This window comes from Myxine glutinosa, chromosome 2, assembly GCF_964187855.1.
Source record: "Myxine glutinosa chromosome 2, kmMyxGlut1.1, whole genome shotgun sequence".
In the NCBI taxonomy this organism is placed as follows: Eukaryota; Metazoa; Chordata; class Myxini; order Myxiniformes; family Myxinidae; genus Myxine; species Myxine glutinosa.
In genome coordinates this window covers 30,953,299-30,973,659 of record NC_136262.1, presented here as the reverse complement: position 1 = coordinate 30,973,659, position 20,361 = coordinate 30,953,299, and the positions used below count along the sequence as shown (strand labels likewise).

At 44.8% G+C, this 20,361-nt stretch overlaps 1 protein-coding gene across 20 annotated transcripts in view; it reads right to left on the bottom strand.

Moving 5' to 3' along the window:
• Positions 1-20,361, bottom strand: part of UBR5 (ubiquitin protein ligase E3 component n-recognin 5) — a 110,298-nt gene that overhangs the window by 25,297 nt on the left and 64,640 nt on the right. For 7 of the 20 annotated variants that reach the window (XM_068108503.2, XM_068108490.2, XM_068108504.2 and 4 more), the window contains 18 exons: positions 20,017-20,177; positions 17,189-17,428; positions 16,942-17,062; positions 16,690-16,798; positions 16,344-16,469; positions 10,640-10,897; positions 10,221-10,486; positions 9,868-10,088; positions 9,245-9,475; positions 9,003-9,076; positions 4,238-4,410; positions 3,631-3,741; positions 2,102-2,295; positions 1,783-1,903; positions 1,537-1,635; positions 1,123-1,366; positions 709-856; positions 445-616 (listed from right to left, as the gene is read on the bottom strand). In XM_068108503.2, the coding sequence (XP_067964604.1) occupies positions 445-616; positions 709-856; positions 1,123-1,366; positions 1,537-1,635; positions 1,783-1,903; positions 2,102-2,295; positions 3,631-3,741; positions 4,238-4,410; positions 9,003-9,076; positions 9,245-9,475; positions 9,868-10,088; positions 10,221-10,486; positions 10,640-10,897; positions 16,344-16,469; positions 16,690-16,798; positions 16,942-17,062; positions 17,189-17,428; positions 20,017-20,177 (3,069 nt within the window). Of the gene's footprint in view, positions 1-444; positions 617-708; positions 910-1,122; positions 1,367-1,536; positions 1,636-1,782; positions 1,904-2,101; positions 2,296-3,630; positions 3,742-4,237; positions 4,411-9,002; positions 9,077-9,244; positions 9,476-9,867; positions 10,089-10,220; positions 10,487-10,639; positions 10,898-16,343; positions 16,470-16,689; positions 16,799-16,941; positions 17,063-17,188; positions 17,429-20,016; positions 20,178-20,361 lie in introns of those variants that run through there. The other 13 variants (XM_078773102.1, XM_068108497.2, XM_078773100.1 and 10 more) reach the window with 6 other exon arrangements.

Sequence of the window (20,361 nt, the reverse complement as noted above, 5' to 3'; positions counted from 1 at the left end):
AGCCATCACTCCTCCCCTTCCAACTAGTATGCAAAACATCCAGAGAAAATTGGACACCTTTTATTTTGTCTTCAGAGCAATTTGTTGAAAGGTTTATTATTTTTTTCCCCCATTGAACAAAGCCTATGCAAAGCCCTGCATAGGGCGAGGCCAAACACGTTGAACAAGGGGGGAGGGGGTTGGAGTTAAGGTATTGTGGTGAGCTATTAGGGTTAGGGTACAACGTGATAACGACATCCATGAACCAGAAATATCGATTATCCAGAACACTCCAGAAAATAGATTATGCTGTACTGTATTACAGAGTATGTTGTAAGCTCCATATTACGTTTCTAACAAAATGGCTGACAACTTTGTGATATCTTGCAGAACTGTGCAATCTATCTTATGTTTTATTGTTTATGAGATGTATGGTCAGAAATATTGAGATGAAAATTGTCTTACTGGCTGCAAGGCCTGCACTCGTGGGTACAGACGCTCACCCAATGCCTGGCGATGGCCAGGCAAAGGTTCATGGTCATCCCCAGGATTTCCCTCCGAAGAGCTATGAAATGGCCGTGCGTCGATGGAAAGTTGTCTCCTTGATTCTCTATGGTTGAGAAAATTGAGGGTAAAGCTGCCCATGACAAAAGACCGTAAAGGTAAGAACTTGCAGTATATACAATCACAAAATCTAGGCAATGAGAGTTTGCATGCGAGGACGGATACCGATCTCTCTCTCGCCTCGAGCCAGCCCTGAGACCCCCAGATCGGCGTTGCTCCCGCTCTCTCTCGCGCTCCCGATTTCTCAGCCGCTGCATTAAACCTGGTGCACATCGGCACGGAGTCAACTCAGAGCCACGTGCAGGGGGTAGAGCTAGGGAGATTGTGGAAGCCAGGAGGGGAAAGCGATGGTGGGCACAAAGGAGGCTGGGCAGGAGGAAGATAGCTTGATGAATGATGAGAGTGAAAGGAAAAACCAAGCTATAAGGGTCAAAATACCAAAAGGTCAATATTACTGTGAGGAATATGTGTAATGGGTGTGTTTTAGGAGTGAGACAGAGCATAGAGCGGTGATCAATCAGCTCAGAGATTATCACCAAAGCAAGGTTTTTTTTTTTCTTTCCAAGAAGCCACACGTACTGGAAGGTAGCCCCTTGGTGGCAGGCTGGAGTGCATCCAGGCTGGGAAGCTTGTCACAAGATAGCAACGCGTGTGCAATGGCCGTGTAGAAACTGCGAGCGACCCCACTGCCTTCACCCGGCTCATCCTTAAATGTGACCTTGACCCGATGCACGGCCATGGGTGTTGAGGTGCTGCGCCGGCCAAAGTGGTTGTTCAGTTGCCTCATTGTCTGTTGGATGAGTAGATCTCGGTCACGGTTCACCTAAGGCAATTGGAAGGCCAAGGGAAGAGGATAGTTGAAAATTAAATAGAATACGAGTTTCAAAATGGTGTAGATATATTGCAAAGCGAAACTGTGCTCAAAGATCTGGGTGACGAGGTCATAAATTGGGGTGGTAGGAGATATGGTGAGCAGTGCGGTTTACCACCGACCTCTAGTGTGAGATCGCGAGATTGTGCATTACGGAGTTTCTCCATCTCACGACGAAATTTTGACTCCTTCACTTCAAACCCTCCTAGTTCGGTCAAGATCTACACAGGGAAGCAGAAGGCAAGGTACACCAAGACCATCAGACACAGCAAAAAAAAGTGAGGGAGGCAGAAGATTGCGGCAACATGACAAATTCCAATACACATTTGTTGAAGGCCAGAGAGAAGCACTGATGTGCGCCACCTCACCGAGCCAGGTTCTGCTCCCACGTCCTCCATGAAGACTCGCCCAAAGAGCTCGAGTGAAAGGCGCCAGCGCCCAAGCAGCAAGTCATGAGAGATTCGTGTCCCCATGAAGGAGCAATGAGATCTGGAGAGGATTTTGGGGGGGAGGGGGCAGGGGGGCAGGGGTGAGGGAGGAAGGAAATAGCACCACGGCCCAACTTAGTTTGGGCGAGTGAAAGGACATAAGAAATTGGGGGAGGGGGTCAACGTATGTTTTATAATGAAAATAGGGAAAATTAGAGCTAATTAATTTTTTAATTTTTTTCAAAGTTAAGATCATCACCTGAATGAGGACAGTGCTGGGTCCTCTGTCTCCATGAGGGAAGGGCCTGGCTTGACCTCGGGCGTGTTGAGCCCCATGGTTGCTGTCCACCGTTCAGCTGGAGGCACAGATTCCAAACATTGTCTAGTGCGCAGCTCACTCAGCCCAGATACTGCTGAAAGATTGCTGGAGTACGACATGTTCGTAGGCAAAACCTGGAATGACAGAGACAATATGAACACTAGATGCAAGGCCAAGGATGTGACCTATGAGGATGCATAAAACACAAAAGTACAGTGGTCGCCGCTTAATAAAACCACCGAGGGAGCTACCTGGTCGTATTAACCCATGGTTTTATAATCCAAAGCCTGTCGAGATTAGGCAATAATTTATTTTTGGTCATATTTTCGGTATTTGTGACCGACATTTGTGACCTCTCAAGACCGATTTGCAGACGGTGAAAACAAGCCGACATTGCAGTATTTGAAGGAGCGTCTTCAACTTCTTCATTATCTTCTTCTTGAGCGGCGTCATAACCGAAGCATTTCGTTTTCAGACAATTTCTTCCAAGACAACTTCATCTTCCTCTTCGTCGTCTTCACGCATCACAGGAATTTCATCGTCAATGGCAACCCAAGTTTGGAACTCTTCTGCAGCAATTCCAGGAGGATGAACATCAGCTGCATTCAGCTTCCAACTTTTCCTCTCGAGGTTTGAATCCTCCTTTTTCCCAACAATTGACGATGGTCTCTGAAGAGACCTTGGACCAGGCTCCCGACATGTGCATGGCATCAAGCATGTTCATTTTTTTTTGCAACCTCGTTTGCTGTCAGGCGACCACCATTGTCCTCAAGCATGTCTATGTTTACACAACGCATCCCATACCTGAAGTATGGGGCCGAATAATGCCACGGGCCGAATAATGCCAATATCACATGGCTGCATAATGTTTGTGGTGTTCGAAGGAAGACTTCTGATGTTGATCTGAGAGTCTTCCAGAAACATCAACATGTGCACTGCAGTTGTCAACAAGGACGATCTTCTTCTTCTCCTTCTCCAGGCGCTTGTTCCAGTTTTTCAACCAGTCAGTCCAGATTGAACAGGTCATGCAAGAGTTGTGTGACGGTTCGTACAACACAGGGAAGGGTCTTCCATTTTTTTTCGTCGCATCGAGGTCAGTTCGTTTCTGCCTCAAAGACATCAGATGAACATGCGTCATGATGTCATGGCGTATCGTGTGTACAAATCAAAATCTTTCTTTTCAAAACAAAACAAGTGGTGTTATTAACCGATGGATTGGTTTTATTATCCGATGTTTCCTAACACACGAACCATAGGGATAAGTCAGGACCGAGTCAAAGTGGTCCTGAAAAGCGATTGGTTTTATTATCCGTGGTTTTATGAAAACGGCTTCTACTGTATTACTTTAAGGAGATCTATTCACCAATGTAGGATCACGAGGAATCAAAATTCTCCTTCTTTCCCCAAATTCTCAAACTCTATAGGTCCCATCCCAACCCTACCTCTACCCCCACCCATCTCCAACAGACCTCCAAGAAGCTCCGATCAGAGTTATCCTGTGGTGGAGTGCCTGGTTGTGTGGTGCCCGACAAAAGTCCGTGGCTAGGTCTTCCAAACAAGTCTTCCTTCCTAGCGTTAGGCTGTGGGGATGCAAAGTATGTTCAAATGGAAAAACCAATTATTTGATCATACTTGAAATGAATTTTACAATAATTAATTTCTACATGAGAATGGCAACTCCCACTCCCACCACAAAAAAAAAATGGTGCAAAATACACTACTCACAATAAGTTAGGGATATTGTGGGAGTGAGTTTTTTTTTTATGGGGGTTAGGGTTTGGGTATTGAAATCAAGAATGCTGTGTTTTTCACACTCATTAATAACCATAGAATTAGGACCAACAACTTTTTTCAACATAACTAATACACAAAATCAACCACACCGAAGAACCTGCCAATATCCCTAACTTATTGTGAGTAGTGTAAATGAGGAAGAGGATAAAGAGGAAGGAGCAATAACAATAAAGGAGAGGAATCAATGATTTCAAGATATAATTAAGCATCTCAATCACTCAAACCCACGTCAATTTATCGGTATGGACAGTGGAAAAAGAAACAAGGTGATACACTAATTACCTGTAGGAGATGAGGTTGATCAGCCAGTGGTAGGCCCTCTGCAAGGGGAACATCAAATGGATTCGGAGGAATGCATCCGAGAAATGTCATCGAGTCAGAGCGGCGAAAGAAGGAATGTCCTGGACCCGAATCCACCGAAATGCTGTCCTCTTCCTTGAAGTGCAACAGGCCACCTAGGAGGTTCGATAGCGATGTATTAACTGCTGAAACAATGCAAATAAAATACACACTTTGTGTGATTCCGCCTGGATATCTATCCAAACATGATGGAGAGGATTGATACAAAGGAGAGGCATTTGTTGAAATTGATGTAGAAAAGTACAAAATATTAATTCAAACCTGAGAGAACTAGAGAGCTCAAATAACATGATACCCCACGCAGTGTTACACAAGGATACATAAGAAAACTAGATGCAGGAGGAGGCCATTCGGCCCATCATGGCTGTACAACATCTACACCAGACCAATTTTATCGGATACAACAACACAACAACATGCATTTTAACGCCATTTTCCCTGCTAGAGCGGGGGTTAGACTTGCGGTCCCCATGACAATCTTAACCATTTTGCCTTATTTTCGGCATCTCTCCTTGTTAACCCCCTTGCCCGCATTTCTTCTTCCATCATCTTTAGCCAAGTCTTTCTCGGTCTTCCCCGTCCTCTACTTCCTTCTACATTCATTTCCATCACTCTTCTCAACCAGTCACTTTCATCCTTCCTCAACACATGACCAAACCATCTCAACCTGTTCCTCTTCACAGCATCAATCACAGGCTCTATTCCCATCATCTTTCGCAATTCATCATTTGTCTTCCTCTCTCTCAACGATCTCAAAGATCTCTTCCTCTCTCTCAAGCCTGGTGTTGGCTTAGCGGTTAGGGTGCCGGCTTGGGATCCTAGGATCCTGGGTTCGAATCCCGGTCGATCGCTGAATTAACGCCAGGGGGGTTGACTCAGCCTGTCATCCTTCCGAGGTCGGCAAATTGAGTACCAGCTTGCTGGGATGAATGATCCCGGTGTGTACCCCGGTTTAGAATAGGTGCACTGTATCCCTGCGCATCGTAAGAGCGTGACCATGGGTTGGCGTCAGAAAGGGCATCCGGCCATAAAAACATTGCCTCAAACAGGGCACCATGATCGTCATGGGGCCCGCAAGGCCAACCCCTGCTCTAGCAGGGAAAAATGGCCTTAAAACGATCATTCATTCATTCATTCTCTCAACGATACTCCGCACATCCACCGAACCATTCGCATTTCCACCCTTTCCAGCCTTCGTTGCTGTTCTACATTCATGACCTATGTCTCGCTCCCATAAATCAAAACACTTCTCACACATGCAGCATACACCTTTCCCTTCAGCTTCAACGACACTCCCCTCCTCATGAGCACGCCACTCAGTTCCCGAAACTTCTTCCATGCACATCTCTCTAGCAACCGTTGCCGTGTCTGATCCACCTTCTCCATTCAGCATGTCTCCGAGGTAGCAAAATGTTTTCACACCTTCCAGCTTCACGCCGTCTCCAAGATCCAACTCAACATTTCCTCCATCTGCAGCTCCCTCTGTGCACACCTTACATTTGAATGTAGCTGCCACACTGGTTAATGACCCTCTCAGATCACTACATTTTTGATGAACCCACTCAGCGCACATTGTACATTGAATGGAGTTCACTCCGACACCCTTCCTGCGCACAGCACATGGCCACTTCCCAGTTCTTTCCACCTCACCACGTGCTTTACCACTTGCCATCACCTTCGTCTTTCCTATATTCACCTTCAGACCTTTTGTCTCCATACATTCCTTCCACTTGTTCATCTTTTCCTTCAGTCCATCCATACTTTCCGCAATCAACACCAGATCATCTGCATACAACAACTCCCACGGTAAACCCTCCTTTACGTTCTGAGCCAGCACCTCCATCACAGCTACAAATAGTAGTGGACTTAGTACCGACCCCTGATGGACTCCCACCTTCTCCTCAAACTCACCACTGTTCCCGTCCTTCGTCCTTACAGCTGTGCGTGCTCTTTTGTACATTGCCATCACAACTCTGATCAACCATTCCTCCACTTCTAACTTCCTCAATGCCCATGTCAATACTTCGCGTGGAACCCTATCGAATGCTTTCTCCAGATCAACAAACCCAAGAAACAACTTCTTCCTCTTCTCCATGTACTTCTCCTGCAACTGCCTCACAATAAAGAGCGCGTCGGTCGTTCCTCTTCCCGGCATAAATCCAAACTGCATTTCGTCGATCTTCACCTTCTTCCTTATCCTCCTCTCCAACACCCTTTCCAATACCTTCATTCCATGCTCCAATAACTTTATCGCTCGGTACGAGCCACACTCCAGAGGGTCACCTTTCCCCTTGTATAGAGAGACGAGGGTGCTCAGTTACCAATCCACCGGAATGCGGCCTTCTTTCACCACCAGATTACAGATCTCTGTCATTCTCTTCACACCCCAACTTCCTGCTGCCTTCAACATATCTCCCACAACTCCCGTCGGCCCTCCCGCTTTTCTACTCTTCATTGCTTTTATCGCTTCCTCAACTTCCTCTTCAGTTATCTTCTTTGCCGGTCCTAAAACTGGGTTACTCTCCATGTTGCCATCCCATTCATTCTCTGTATTCAACAGCATTTCCATATATCTTTTCCATCTTCCTTTAATTCCATCTGGGTCCACAACGATTTGTCCCACTTCACCCCCCATCACATCACACCTCGCTTTCGCTATCTGCTTTGCAATCCTGAATACTGCTCTCTGACCCTCTTCCGAATCCAAGCGTTCTCTGAACATTTTCCTCCATGCCTCCTGCGCCTTTGCTACCTCTTTCTTTGCAGCCTTCTTGGCTGCCTTATAACTTTCATGCTCTGCTTTTTCTGCTCCCGTACCCTTCGCCTTCTGCCACTCCTTGAACTTCTTCCTCTTCTCGTCAATCCTCTTTCCAACTTCATCATCCCACCACCATGTTTCCGAGTGCCTCGGTGGTCCTTTTGTCCATCCACATACCTCACCAACGGCTCCCAACAGACGATCTTTCATTGACATCCAACCACGTTCAAGCTCAACCACATCATCCTCTACCCTACTCAGCCTATACTCGGATAACCCGACAATTTCATTGGGGGGAGGAAGGGTGGGGGGAGGAATATGGATGAGACAATGTGGCACGCAGAATATGCCCCAAGGGTGGCAGAATAAACATGGGGGAAAATATTTATTTTAATTATTTAAATTTTAAAAACTAGAACGGCACTCTCCAACGTTGCAACGTCGACTGATATGCCTCCACCCACATTATTACACCATTATAACACTTGTACCAAGTTTGATTGAAATCCATTCAGCTGTTCTTAAGTATCACATTTTTCACATTTTTACCTGATGTGACCTCTGACATTTGACCTCGATGCCAAAATCGAATCAGTTTATCTTTATATTGCATCATAATGCATACTTGTACGAAGTTTGATTTTGTTCCCTTTAGGTGTTCTTAAGTTATCGTGGGAACAAAAATTTATCACCAACAGCCGGACAACCCAAAAACGTAATGCCCCCGGCAGCTTCGGGATTTTTAAAAGTTTTTTTGGGGGGGGGATACTGAATCGAGGCTCGTGAAAGAGCTAACATTTATTTCACAAACAAATCAACCAGACAAACAAAATATATAAAAAGAGGGAGCGGAAGACAAGATGGGGAGAGAAGGGGAAGCACACAAACACAACATTTGAGAGCAGGGAGATGTGTGGGAGGGAGAGGGCTTGGGGGGAGGAGGCATGGGAAGGGGAGGGGGGGGAGAAGTATAAAAGACAAGGACACCAAGGGCTTCCAGGACAGAAGTTGGTATTTCAAAAAAGTGGATTTGGGGTGAAATTAGCAGGGGTAAAAAAGATCAAGGTTTTGGAAGGGGGAAGATAAGAGATGGTGGTGAACAGCTGTTTTAAAGACCTGGAGGGTGGAGTGGGATTGAAGAGAGTGAGGGAGTTTGTTCCAGAGGTGGGAGAAAAGAGGAATGAAGGAGATAGTGAGAGGATTTTCAAGAGAGTCAGAGAGATCATTGATGAAGACCAGAAAAAGCACGGGGCCCAGAACACTGCCTTGGGGAACTCCAGCCTGAACAGGAAGAGGAGATGATAGAAAACCATTCAGGGCCACACGTTGACTACGACTAGAGAGGAAGTCCGCCAGCCATGCGTGGAGATCACCATGGATACCAAAGGAGGAGAGTTTGGTGAGCAGAGCGGGTTGCCAGACCGTATCGAAGGCACGTGATATGTCAAGGGAGACAGCTCTAATTTCCTGTTTGGCATTGAGGACCTCCATCCATTGTTGAGAAAGCAGAAGCAGCATGTCCAGAGTAGAGTGACCTTGTTTGACTGTCACACAGGCAGACAGAGTGTGATATGATCTCACACCTCTCTGTGCATGTGCGATTGGGATGAATTCAAAACCAAGGTATGGCAAAACGAGAACCTGGTCTTCCTGTTCATGTTCCTATTAGTGTTCAAAATATAACAAAATATAAATGTTGTTCCTCGATCATAAACTGATCAGACCGACAGAAAGCCGAATATGAACCAAATTGCTGAACCCCACTTTTCGCTTTGCGTGCACGGGGTAATTAACTATGCAGCTCATATTCCCATTTAACATCCGACTATATGCGCAACCTTGAAATCACCAAAATAATGAAAATGTGGCCTGTAGAACTGACGGCAACGCTGAGGGAAGCTGCAGAACCAAACAGGGAAGGAAACTTACTCATGTTGCTGTCCTCGTCATTTTCATGGTCAGAATCCTCGGCCTCCTGACTCAGCTCCAATAAATCACGCGCACTGTCACACATAAATCAATAAAATATCATCAATACAGTACTTTAAAACACCCCGTTAATACAATCACTATAAACATAATTAGATAGGCAAAAACTTTCAAACAGTGTTCATATGGACATGCATCATTTCCACCTCTCCGAGCAGCCACAGTTCTATCCTGCTGCTCACCGTTTGCGCTCAAGCTGTGGAGTGTCTGGCGTGCCGTGTTGGTTTGCTGCCTTCACCCAATAGACTAGAGCCTGAAACACGTAGGCAACATGCTTGAGCGAGCAGACATCGAGCAGTGGCAAGATGTCTGCATGTTCATCCCCATGGGCACGCATCAAAGACAGCGCATACGTCAAGAAGTCTCCACGTGCAGAAAGCACGCTGTGTCGGGAGGGCAGGAGGGATGTGTGCCTTGGGTGGTGATTTAGAGAAAGACAAAAATATATTCAAATATATTTGTGATTAGGGGGGTGCAGGTGAAAGGGATACGATGGCAAATATGTTTACAGCAGAGAAACAGCTGAACAACCAAGATGTCTGACTGAGAAAATGGTGATGTGTTTGCGTCCCAATGTGAAGACAATAGACTGGAGAGACATTGCATTGCAGACGGGGTCTTATTGTGGGTAAGTTGGTAAAATCACAATCATTGGCAAAATCTCCAGCAGGGTTTATGACGTAATCTGATTTGTGATGCCAATGAGTAAAAGAAAAGCAAATCAAATGAGAGAAAACAAATGAAAGTTACAAGATGACATTTACAGGCTGGGTAAACCAACAAGGTCCGAGAAAGAGGATTGCACCTTCGGGAATCGAGCCCACGCAATGTCGGCTCTTCTCGGTTTGCTCCTGGTCGCTCGCGCTCACGACGGGAAGTATGCTGAGAAGCATGTAATGGGTGGTTGGGATGGGCCGGGTCTCCGGCAGATGCCAGCGCTGAGCCATAGCGCAGCTGCGCCTCCGTCGAGTCCATTATTCCCACCATCCATATCCACGTGGGTAGAAGTTCATGTTCCACAAATTTCTTGATCGTGAAAATGGTAATAGATACATCAAGTTGACTCAGTGACTTCAATGGAAGAGACTCATGTAAAGATAACCATGACCAACAGGGCCGCCACTGGGAATAAGATGATACCAAGCTTTACAGGCTTACCTGCAGGTGCACAGCATCCTGGTAGCGGATGGAAAGAGCAGCAGGAAGCTGGGAAGCAACCACGTGGTTGTACTTGGGAAGCAGGGCAACAAGGTCAGAGACTTGCCGGATTACAATGCTGTATGCACGGGCAAGTCCACTGGCCGATGTCAGGTAACTGCTCGAGCCTCCTGCCTCAAGTGCTGCAGCTGCTGCCACTGCACCAGAACTCAGTGTGGCACCACGCCGGAGCGAGTTGGGGTCAATGTATATTAAACCTCCAGAGCCTTGAGATGTTGCAAAATGGAATCCAAAGAGAGAAGGAGAAGAAAGTCAGCAAGCCAAACGAACAATACAGCAGCAGTAAGGAAAAAGGACCAACACAACAGGGATTAGTAAGGAAAAGGGTTGGGAAAGTCGATCAGCTATGCGTTAAGTACTCGTAACAGATGTGGCCTGTGTGGCTGCTGGTGGAGGAGGGCGCTGAGCCTGGGGAGAACGAACAGCCCACTGCATGGACCGTGGGGCCTGCGCCGCACTGGCTCCATGGGGAGTATTGGCTGTGCGTTCAAGTGGCTCATCCTGCAGAAATCCATCCTGCTCCTCTTCCTCACTTGGACTGCTGCTGCTCTCTGACTCGCTCGACTCCTCGGATTGAGAATCATCCTCAGAGAAGAAGGCAGGCACACTACTTGCTCCTATACACAAAAGAGAACACAATTAAAAAAAGGTTTTGCTTCCATTCCACAGTATTATTGGAAAGTAAGTCATGGAAAACACAAGCGATAAATGTTTGGAAATAATTATTTTAAAGGAAATATCACAAAAATACATTCTTTACAGGGAGTGAGCAGCCCAAGCCAGTGCAATTTCATCAGCGATTGATAAAAAGGCAAAATGCTTTATATTCACTTTCCAAACATCTTACCCATCCATGACTTACTTATGAGATTCTGAGAGTGCCATTCCAAAATAAATATCACCCTTTCATCTCTCACTAAATATTGAATCGGTTCTGCATGGTAATAATAAAGCAGAAATATGACGAGATAATAAGAAAAGGATGGGAAAAAGAGCAATCCATCAGCATACTGCAATTAAGGGCCTTGCGATTACTTTGCTCGCCCACTTAACACAGCGCTTAGAAATTCGACTCGCCACAGCAAATTCCACTGACAATGCAAAAGTTGCGCACACGTGCATGGACGTGTTTCACCTCCCTCCCCACCCCCCCCCCCCCCCCCTCCTTACCTGCATAATGTTATATTGGTGGATATAATTTCATGGCTACTGATTCACTTGAACAAAATAGATACCGTAGTGACCTAATTTGACTTGACTTTCCCATTGTATAACCTCCACGTTTTAAAGGCCACCTTTAGTGCAGTCCATTCGTTTATGTTCTCCAAGATACCACGGCCGTTGTACTCGAGTGAGTTTTTCAAATTTGGCTCTCTACCTAATCGTTAATATCCTCAGATTCTAACGGGACCTTCTCAGGGTCGCCAGTTTGTCATTCTTGGCATCCACCAGATGTATGTGTAATGTGTAATCCACCCTTACGAGCAGCCGAGTTTGAGACCCTGAAACACATTCTTAGATTTATTACAGCCTCTCAGCTTATATTTTCTCACAAAAGTCCACCCCACTGGCTTTTAATCCTTTAATATCACAATTATGTACTTTTTGCCCCCATTGGACTTGGTCCGAAACAGGAACTTATGGATTTGGTCTCGTCCGTCCATCCGTGCGTCCGCAACCATATCTCAGAGATGTATGGACCAATTTTGTTCATGCTTGGCACAAAGACAATACATGGCGGTATACATAGGCACATCATTTTGTTTCACGATGCGATCAAAGATGGCCGAAGGGTGGCCATTTTAGTTGTATAAAAACCCGATGTTGAACACATTCCTCAACCATTTCTCGGACATGTATTTCCCCATGTTGTTCAAACATGGCACACAAATAACGAATGATGGCTTACATATGTACGTTTTATTTTTTTCCCGAGATAACATCCAACATGGCTGACTGGTGGCCATTTTGCTACTTAAACGTGTCCCATCCATTTCTCGGACATGCATGGACCAATTTTTTTCAAACTTGGCACAAAGGCAATACATGAGCATACATAAGCAGAACATTTTGTTTTGTCATCTGACCAAAGATGGCCGACTGACAGCCTTCAACTCCGTACAGCAAAATTACTGAAACCACAGCGGAGGCTGACATTTTATGTCTGTTTCTTATTGTTAATTATGGAGGAACACCCTCCTAAAATCAGAAAAAACATTTTTGTGATATTTTCAGTACAGCAAAACTGCATGTGGGCATATTATCTGCATCATAAAACTGGTCACATTTTAAAGCTACTGGTATGGATGGAGTTTATCTGTGCCAAATACCATCTTCCTCCTGGCATCCGCCAAACACACACACATACACATATATATATATATATATATATATATATATATATATATATATATATATATATATATATATACATATATATATACATATACATATACATATACATATATATATATATATATATATATATATATATAATATATATATATATATACATACATATACATATACATATATATATATATACATATATATATACATATATATACATATATATATATACATATACATATATATATACATATACATATACATATATATATATATATATAGTGGCCGTGTGCTGTGTGCAGGAAGGGTGTCGGAGTGAATTCTATTCAATATACAATGTGCGCTGAGTGGGTTCATCAAAAATGTAGTGGTTTGAGAGGGTCATTAACCAGTGTGGCAGCTACATTCAAGTGTAAGGTGTGCACAGAGGGAGCTGCAGATGGAGGAAATGTTGAGTTGGATCTTGGAGACGGCATGAAGCTGGAAGGTGTGAAAACATTTTGTTACCTAGGAGACATGCTGAATGGAGAAGGTGGATCAGACTCGGCAACAGTTGCGAGAGTGAGATGTGCATGGAAGAAGTTTCTGGAACTGAGTGGCGTGCTGATGAGGAGGGGAGTGTCGTTGAAGCTGAAGGGAAAGGTGCATGCTGCATGTGTGAGAAGTGTTATGATTTATGGGAGCGAGACATGGGTAATGAACGTCGAACAGCAACGAAGGCTGGAAAGGGTGGAAATGCGAATGGTTCGGTGGATGTGTGGAGTATCGTTGAGAGAGGGGAAGACAAATGATGAATTGTGAAAGATTATGGGAATAGAGCCTGTGATGGATGCTGTGAAGAGAAACAGTTTGAGATGGTTTGGTCATGTGTTGAGGAAGGATGAAAGTGACTGGTTGAGAAGAGTGATGGAAATGAATGTAGAAGTAGAGGACGGGGAAGACCGAGAAAGACTTGGCTAAAGATGGTCGAAGAAGAAATGCAGGCAAGGAGGTTAACAAGGGGAGATGCAGAAAATAGGGCAAAATGGAGAAGATTGTCATGGGGACCGCAAGGCTAACCCCCGCTCTTGCAGGGAAAATGGCCTTAAAATGCCTGTTGTTGTGGACACCCAAACATCACACCCGTATGTGCTCGTCGAACATCTCATTCCAAAATCATGGGCATTAATATGGAGTTGGTCCGCCCACCCCCCTTTGCTGCTATAAGCAGCCTCCACTCTTCTCAGAAGGCTTTCCAATAGATGTTGGAACATTGCTGCGGGGATTTGCTTCCATTCAGCCACAAGAGCATGTTCGGCCGGGCACTGATGTTAGGTGATTAGGCCTAGCTCGCAGTAGGCGTTCCAATTCATCCCAAAGGTGTTCAATGGTGTTGAGGTCAGGGTTCTGTGCAGGCCAGTCAAGTTCTTTCACACTGATCTCGACAAACCATTTCTGTATGGACTTTGCTTTGTACACAGGGACATTGTCATGCTGAAACAGGAAAGGGCCTTCCCCAAACTGTTGCCACAAGGTTGGAAGCACACAATCGTCTAGAATGTTATTGTATGCTGTCGTGTTAAGATTTCCCTTCACTGGAACCTAGGGGCCTAGCCCAAACCATTATTCCTCCACTACCAAACTTCCCAGTTGGCACTATGCATTCGAGCAGGTAGCTCCTGGCATCCGCCAAACCCAGATTCGTCCGTCGGACTGCCAGATGGTGAAACGTGATTCATCACTCCAAGAACGTGTTTCCACTGCTCCAGAGTCCAATGGCGGCGAGCTTTACACCACTCCAGCCAACGCTTGGCATTGCGCATGGTGATCGTAGGCTTGTGCGGCTGCTCGGTCATGGAAACCCATTTCATGGAGCTCCGGACGAACAGTTGTTGTGCTGACGTTGATTCCAGAGGCAGTTTGGAACTCAGTAGTGAGTGTTGCACCCGAGGACAGACGATTTTTATGCGCAACGCGCTTCAGCACTCGGCGGTCCCGTTCTGTGAGCTTGTGTGGCCTACCACTTCGCGGCTGAGCTGTTGTTGCTCCCAGACGTTTCCAATTCACAATAACAGCACTTACAGTTGACCAGGGCAGCTCTAGCAGGGCAGAAATTTGACGAACTGACTTGTTGGAAATGTGGCATCCCATGACAGTGCCACGTTGAAAGCCACTGAGCTCTTCGGTATGACCCTTTCTACTGCCAATGTTTGTCTGTGGAGATTGCATGGCTGTGTGCTTGATTATATATACCTGTCAGCAATGGGTGTGGCTGAAACTGCCGAATCCACTAATTAGAAGGGGTGTCCGCATACTTTTGGCGTGTGTGTGTGTGTGTGTGTGTGTGTGTGTGTGTATGTGTGTATGTGTGTGTGTGTGTGTATTTATATATACTAGGGCATGCCCGTACTATATATATGCCCGTACTATATATCTATCTAAAATTATATCCCCCCCCTCTATTTACATGAAATGGTTTGGTCCATTCGCAACACCAAAGCGAACGGCGAACGGCTTGCGAGTACAGTGACAATCCCCCCCCCTCTATTTACATGAAATGGTTTCGTCCATTCGCAACGACCACAGAACCCCCCCCTCTATTTACATGGAATGGTTTGGTCCATTCGCAACGCCGGCACACGCGATCGTTCGCTGCTCTCTGATTGGTTGAATCGTTTTTTGGACATAGCTCGGTAAGTAATTGTCCGATTAATATGAAACCTTGAAAAGGCACATCCTCGGGTCCCCAGCAATATACCTGGCAAGTTTAAAGTATATCGGACCCGTGGTTGTCGAGAAACAGCGGTCACAGACAGACAAACGTACAAACGTACAAACGTACAGAGATTACTGGAATTATAGATAGATAAAACTCTCCTTGTTGACTGCCACAAATAAATTCAGGCTTCTTATATACATTATTTCCAGAGATATTGGGACCCAAAATATAGCAATAAATGACAGATACAATTTGAGCTAAATTTGACACCTGCCGTGCACAGTAAAATGGCCATATCTCAAAAACTACTTGGCAGAGCAGAGCCAAATCTCAAAGCAGAGCCTAAACTTCAGATTTGTTCATATGATTGAGGAATATCTGCAAACAATTTGAAGTGAATATGTGACCAAAGTGTGTGAGCCCCCCTAAATATTTGTTGATTTGAGATGGACTGACCCCAATATAATTTCACAAGTATAATCGATGAGCAAAAGCACCCGTGCCCAATGATGGGAACCAATTCAGTGAATCTATCAATTCAAATTATTTAATGAACTTCTGCAAGGTTAACCCCACTGCAAAGTGGTGGTGCAACATCGGGCAGCAGAGGTTGGATTTGTCGAAAGAGAGGGCAAGATTTATCAATTTTAAATTGTGTGTTACTCCATGAAGATCTGTATTAAATCCACTTTAATCCAAATGTTCATGTTGAAGGCACAATAAAGGGACTGATTATATTTCATCAAGAGAAGTGAAATAAAAAATGCAAAATAATCAATCAACAGCTTTTCAAACACAGTTTGGGAAAGTGGCCGCTGTGAACGGGAAGATGCTACGGTTCGTAATATATACAAGATTACACCATCCGCAGTACATTTTCTTCTCTTTTTTTTTTCTGAAGTTCTTTTTTTGCAACCTTCACCATTTTCCTTCCTTCTGGTGCCATACAGGAAAAGGGTGTTTCTTTTATTTTTTCAGCGTGTGCTAAATACAGGGAATAAGCATTTGTTTTGTACCAGCTTCAGAGCCAGCAGTGGCTGCAGTAACCACACTGCGTCGACCACTCGCGTTGTCCTGGTTGCTGTGATTACTCTCACTGTCGCTCTCCGTCTCAGCCAACAAGTCCAGTTCCATGTCACTCGCTGCATTGACATAAATGGCACCACAATTACCAAAACAACCAGGTGTACAACAGAAGGATTGGCTGAGCGTTGGACAATTAGCTGACCAACCAATCACAGCAAGACCTCCATCAGCACCCAAAATACACAAAGATGTGGATAAAATAAATAAATAAGTAACCAAGAGGAAACGGATGATGCAACTTTTGGTAGCAGAGCATTGAGAATAAAGTCCACTTACCATCATCTTCGTGTTCATCGTGTTGACCATCAGCCTCGGGGTTCTCGGCATTCTCTTCCGGTTCTTCGTGATGCTCATCCTCACCGACTACACCTTCCACAACCTCAACCTGCAATCACACAACCAGACTTTGGGGTTCTGGAGCTTTAACAATGTGAACAGTCAATGACAAGGCCCAACAATACATCCACTAACACAAGTCATGAATGGTGGGTGGCATCATGATAAGCACCCCATTAGTTCAAGCTTTACCTCTTCTACATCGGCGGAAATTATGTCATCGGGCTCATCATCACGGCCTCTTGAAGAGGTAGGTTGCCCATTCCGTCGCTGCTGTGCTGCATGTAGTACATACGCCGCCTGTTGGTTGTTCCTGAAATATGAAAAAAAAACAAGAGTTGTAAAAAAAAAAAATATATATATACCTATATAACCAAAATTGAAAGTTCTGTACAACAACATAAACAACAGATACAAAAAAACACCATCCAGGCCTTACCTATTAGTCTCATCAGGAGCAGGCCGTGGTGGCAGAGGCTCAACAGAGAATACTTCTTCACTGCCCTGCATGGCGTCCAAACTAGTGCTGACTAAAGCGAAGGGTGCAGTGGGTCGTGCGACACCCATACGCACGGGCACAACAAGAGCCTCGGCCACCAGGCATAGCTCCTCCACAGCCAAAGGGAGAAGGGCTTGGAAGACGCGCCGACACTTTCCAATCGGCTGTGGCACAAAGTTGCTGTGCAAATGGTATGGGTGTACGCAGGGAGGAAGAGGCATGGCCAGAATTGCGTGAAAATTGCAGTTAACATCTTTCGACTCGATTTCTTTCAAATACATGTCATCAACGTCAAAACCTTCGCTTAATGAGGCAAGTGACCATCACAATCAACCTTCGTTAAAAATTGAAAATCAGAAATGTTCGGTATGGACAAGGCAACTCATTTTTAACTTTAGCAAAATAAATTCTTGAAACGTGTGTTGGGAGGACACCACCAAATTTGCTTTCCGCAAAAATAAATACATCATACTGAAAGTGAGAAAATAATTCAACTGAACTGCAAACATAAGAACAGTATACCCTTGATATTGATGCACAGCCAGGCCTATTAAACGGGGATTAAATATGGAGATCATTGCAATCGGATAGTCTTAAAAGGACAGTCATGATATTTTTTGAAGAACGATGTTTTAGAGGATGATATCCCTGACCCAATAGCACAAAAAAAAAACTGGCATAATAATAAGCCAGGCAATCGTGTTTTAAAATCAGACTATTTTCACTTCCGTTATGCAAATGAGCTACTCCATCAATTTGCATGACTTCACAGATGCACAACTCATTGACAGATGTGTACCTCTGCGTTTCATCACAAGTTCTTTCAGCGTTCAAGAGCTTTTAACTTTTCGAATCATTGAGAAATTTGCGCACTGAACTCAGAAGCTGTTTTTTTGCATCCATGACCCACCCAAAGATCGCCGACGATCATGTGCTTTGTGGTTGAAAAACTTAGGAACAACCAAATTTACCATCAAAACGTATTCAAGATATCGTGGTGTTTGCGAATACAACTTCGAGCCATCAGCGGGGTGGCTGGGGTGGTGAGTGTGGGGGGGGGGGGGGTGGTGGTGGTTGGGAAACGCCAATGTCTCTGTCAGGAGCATGCGGCTCCTGCGGGACGCGTTGGCTGTCACCGTACTACAGGCCAGTTGTACAGAACAATAACATTTGCATGGAAGACTGTGCACTGTGCAGTGTAAGATCTCGCTCCTGCGAGATCGATCGGCTATCTTCCGAGAATGCAAACTGCCCTGAGGGCATATACCAAACAAAGCCACAATGATACACCGTCCAATTACGGACTTGAGAGCATTTCAACAAACTGATAATATATTCCCATTTGCTGGTCGAGCTATCTTGATGTACAGACTCAGTGCAGATACAGTGAACCAATATAGCAATTTGTGGCAAACAATTTGTCAATTGGTCCGTCAGCAAAGGACAGGTAGGCTCTGCGAGTATTCTAGTAATCTATCTATAATTCCACTAATCTCTGTATGTGTGTTTGTTTGTTTGTTTGTTTGTCTGTGACCGCTGTTTCTCGACAACCACGGGTCCGATATACTTGAAACTTGCCAGGTATATTGCTGGGGACCGGAGGATGTGCCTTTTCAAGGTTTCATATTAATCGGACAATTACTTACCGAGCTATGTCCAAAAAACGATTCAACCAATCAGAGAGCAGCGAGCTATCGCGTGTGCCGAACGTGGCGAACACACTCTGCCTCGGACGGCACATTTGAGAGCGTATTCATTTATTTCACGTTGGCAAACTATGTTGCCGCTATGTTGGCGTTAAACTATGTTTTAAAACTAATTAAAACCATTTCATGTAAATAGAGGGGGGGGGGGATTGTCACTGTACTCGCAAGCCGTTCGCCGTTCGCTTTGGCGTTGCGAATGGACCAAAACATTTCATGAACCAAACCATTTCATGTAAAGCGTTCGCCGTTCGCTTTGGCGTTGCGAATGGACCAAAACATTTCATGGACCAAACCATTTCATGTAAATAGAGGGGGGGGGGATATAATTTTAGATATATATATAGTACGGGCATGCCCTAGTATAGATAATTACTTGAGGACTAGCTCTGAGCTTGGATCACTTGGGCGTGGCTTCAAATAAACAGGTAACTCTCGCCCGGTAAGTGTCGGTACAGTGTGTTGTTTCAGCAATTTCTGAGGCTTGTTTCCCAGGTAGAGATCACGTGTTGATCAAATACGAACGTTGACGGCTCAAAGTGGTCTTTACAAACAACACGATATTTTGAACAACATACGTTTTGATGTTGAATTTGGTTGTTCCTAGATTTTTTCAACCACAAAGCACACGATCGTCGATCTTTTCGTGGGCGAGAAATGCAAAAGAACAACTTATGAGTTTTGTTGGCAAATTTATTGACGATTCGAACAGTTAAAAGCTTGGCACATCAGCCTCTTGAACGCTGGAATAACTTGTGATGAAATACATACGTACACGTCCGTGGAGGAGTTGTGCACCCATGACATCATGCAAATCAACGGATGTAGCTCATTTGCATAACGGATGTGAAAATGGTCCGATTTTAAAACACGATTGTCCGGCTTATTATTCTCCCCAAATATATATCTTTTGTGCTAATGGGTCAGGGAAAACATCCTCTAAAACATCTCTCCAAGAAATTTCATGATTGTGTTCCCTTTATGGTTTTCATATTCAAGAACTCTTTCACATTTTATTCATAACAGATCGTCACATACCTCGTGCCCATCCCTAGCCCCACCTACTTTTTCTTCTTCGAAGAGGCCATTTCAACACTCAGTATGACAAACACTCTGGAGACCGAACGAAGAAAACGTCGGGTGACAGCTACAGCTTCCTCTCGCCGTGCGGGCCCCTCACCGCTTTGCAACTCCGACACCAGTGTAGCCAGGAGTGTGTCCAACAGCTGCACGTGCACATTTCATTACTATTCGTGCTTCTGATAAACGGCCATATCCAATATCACAGATGCATCCATTGTGAATATAATTTTGCGTTACCATGGCATGAACCTGCTCTACAAATGTACAGCATCATAGGATAGCATTAATTGTTGCAAGGCAGTTTGCTAAATGTTGATGAATCAATGA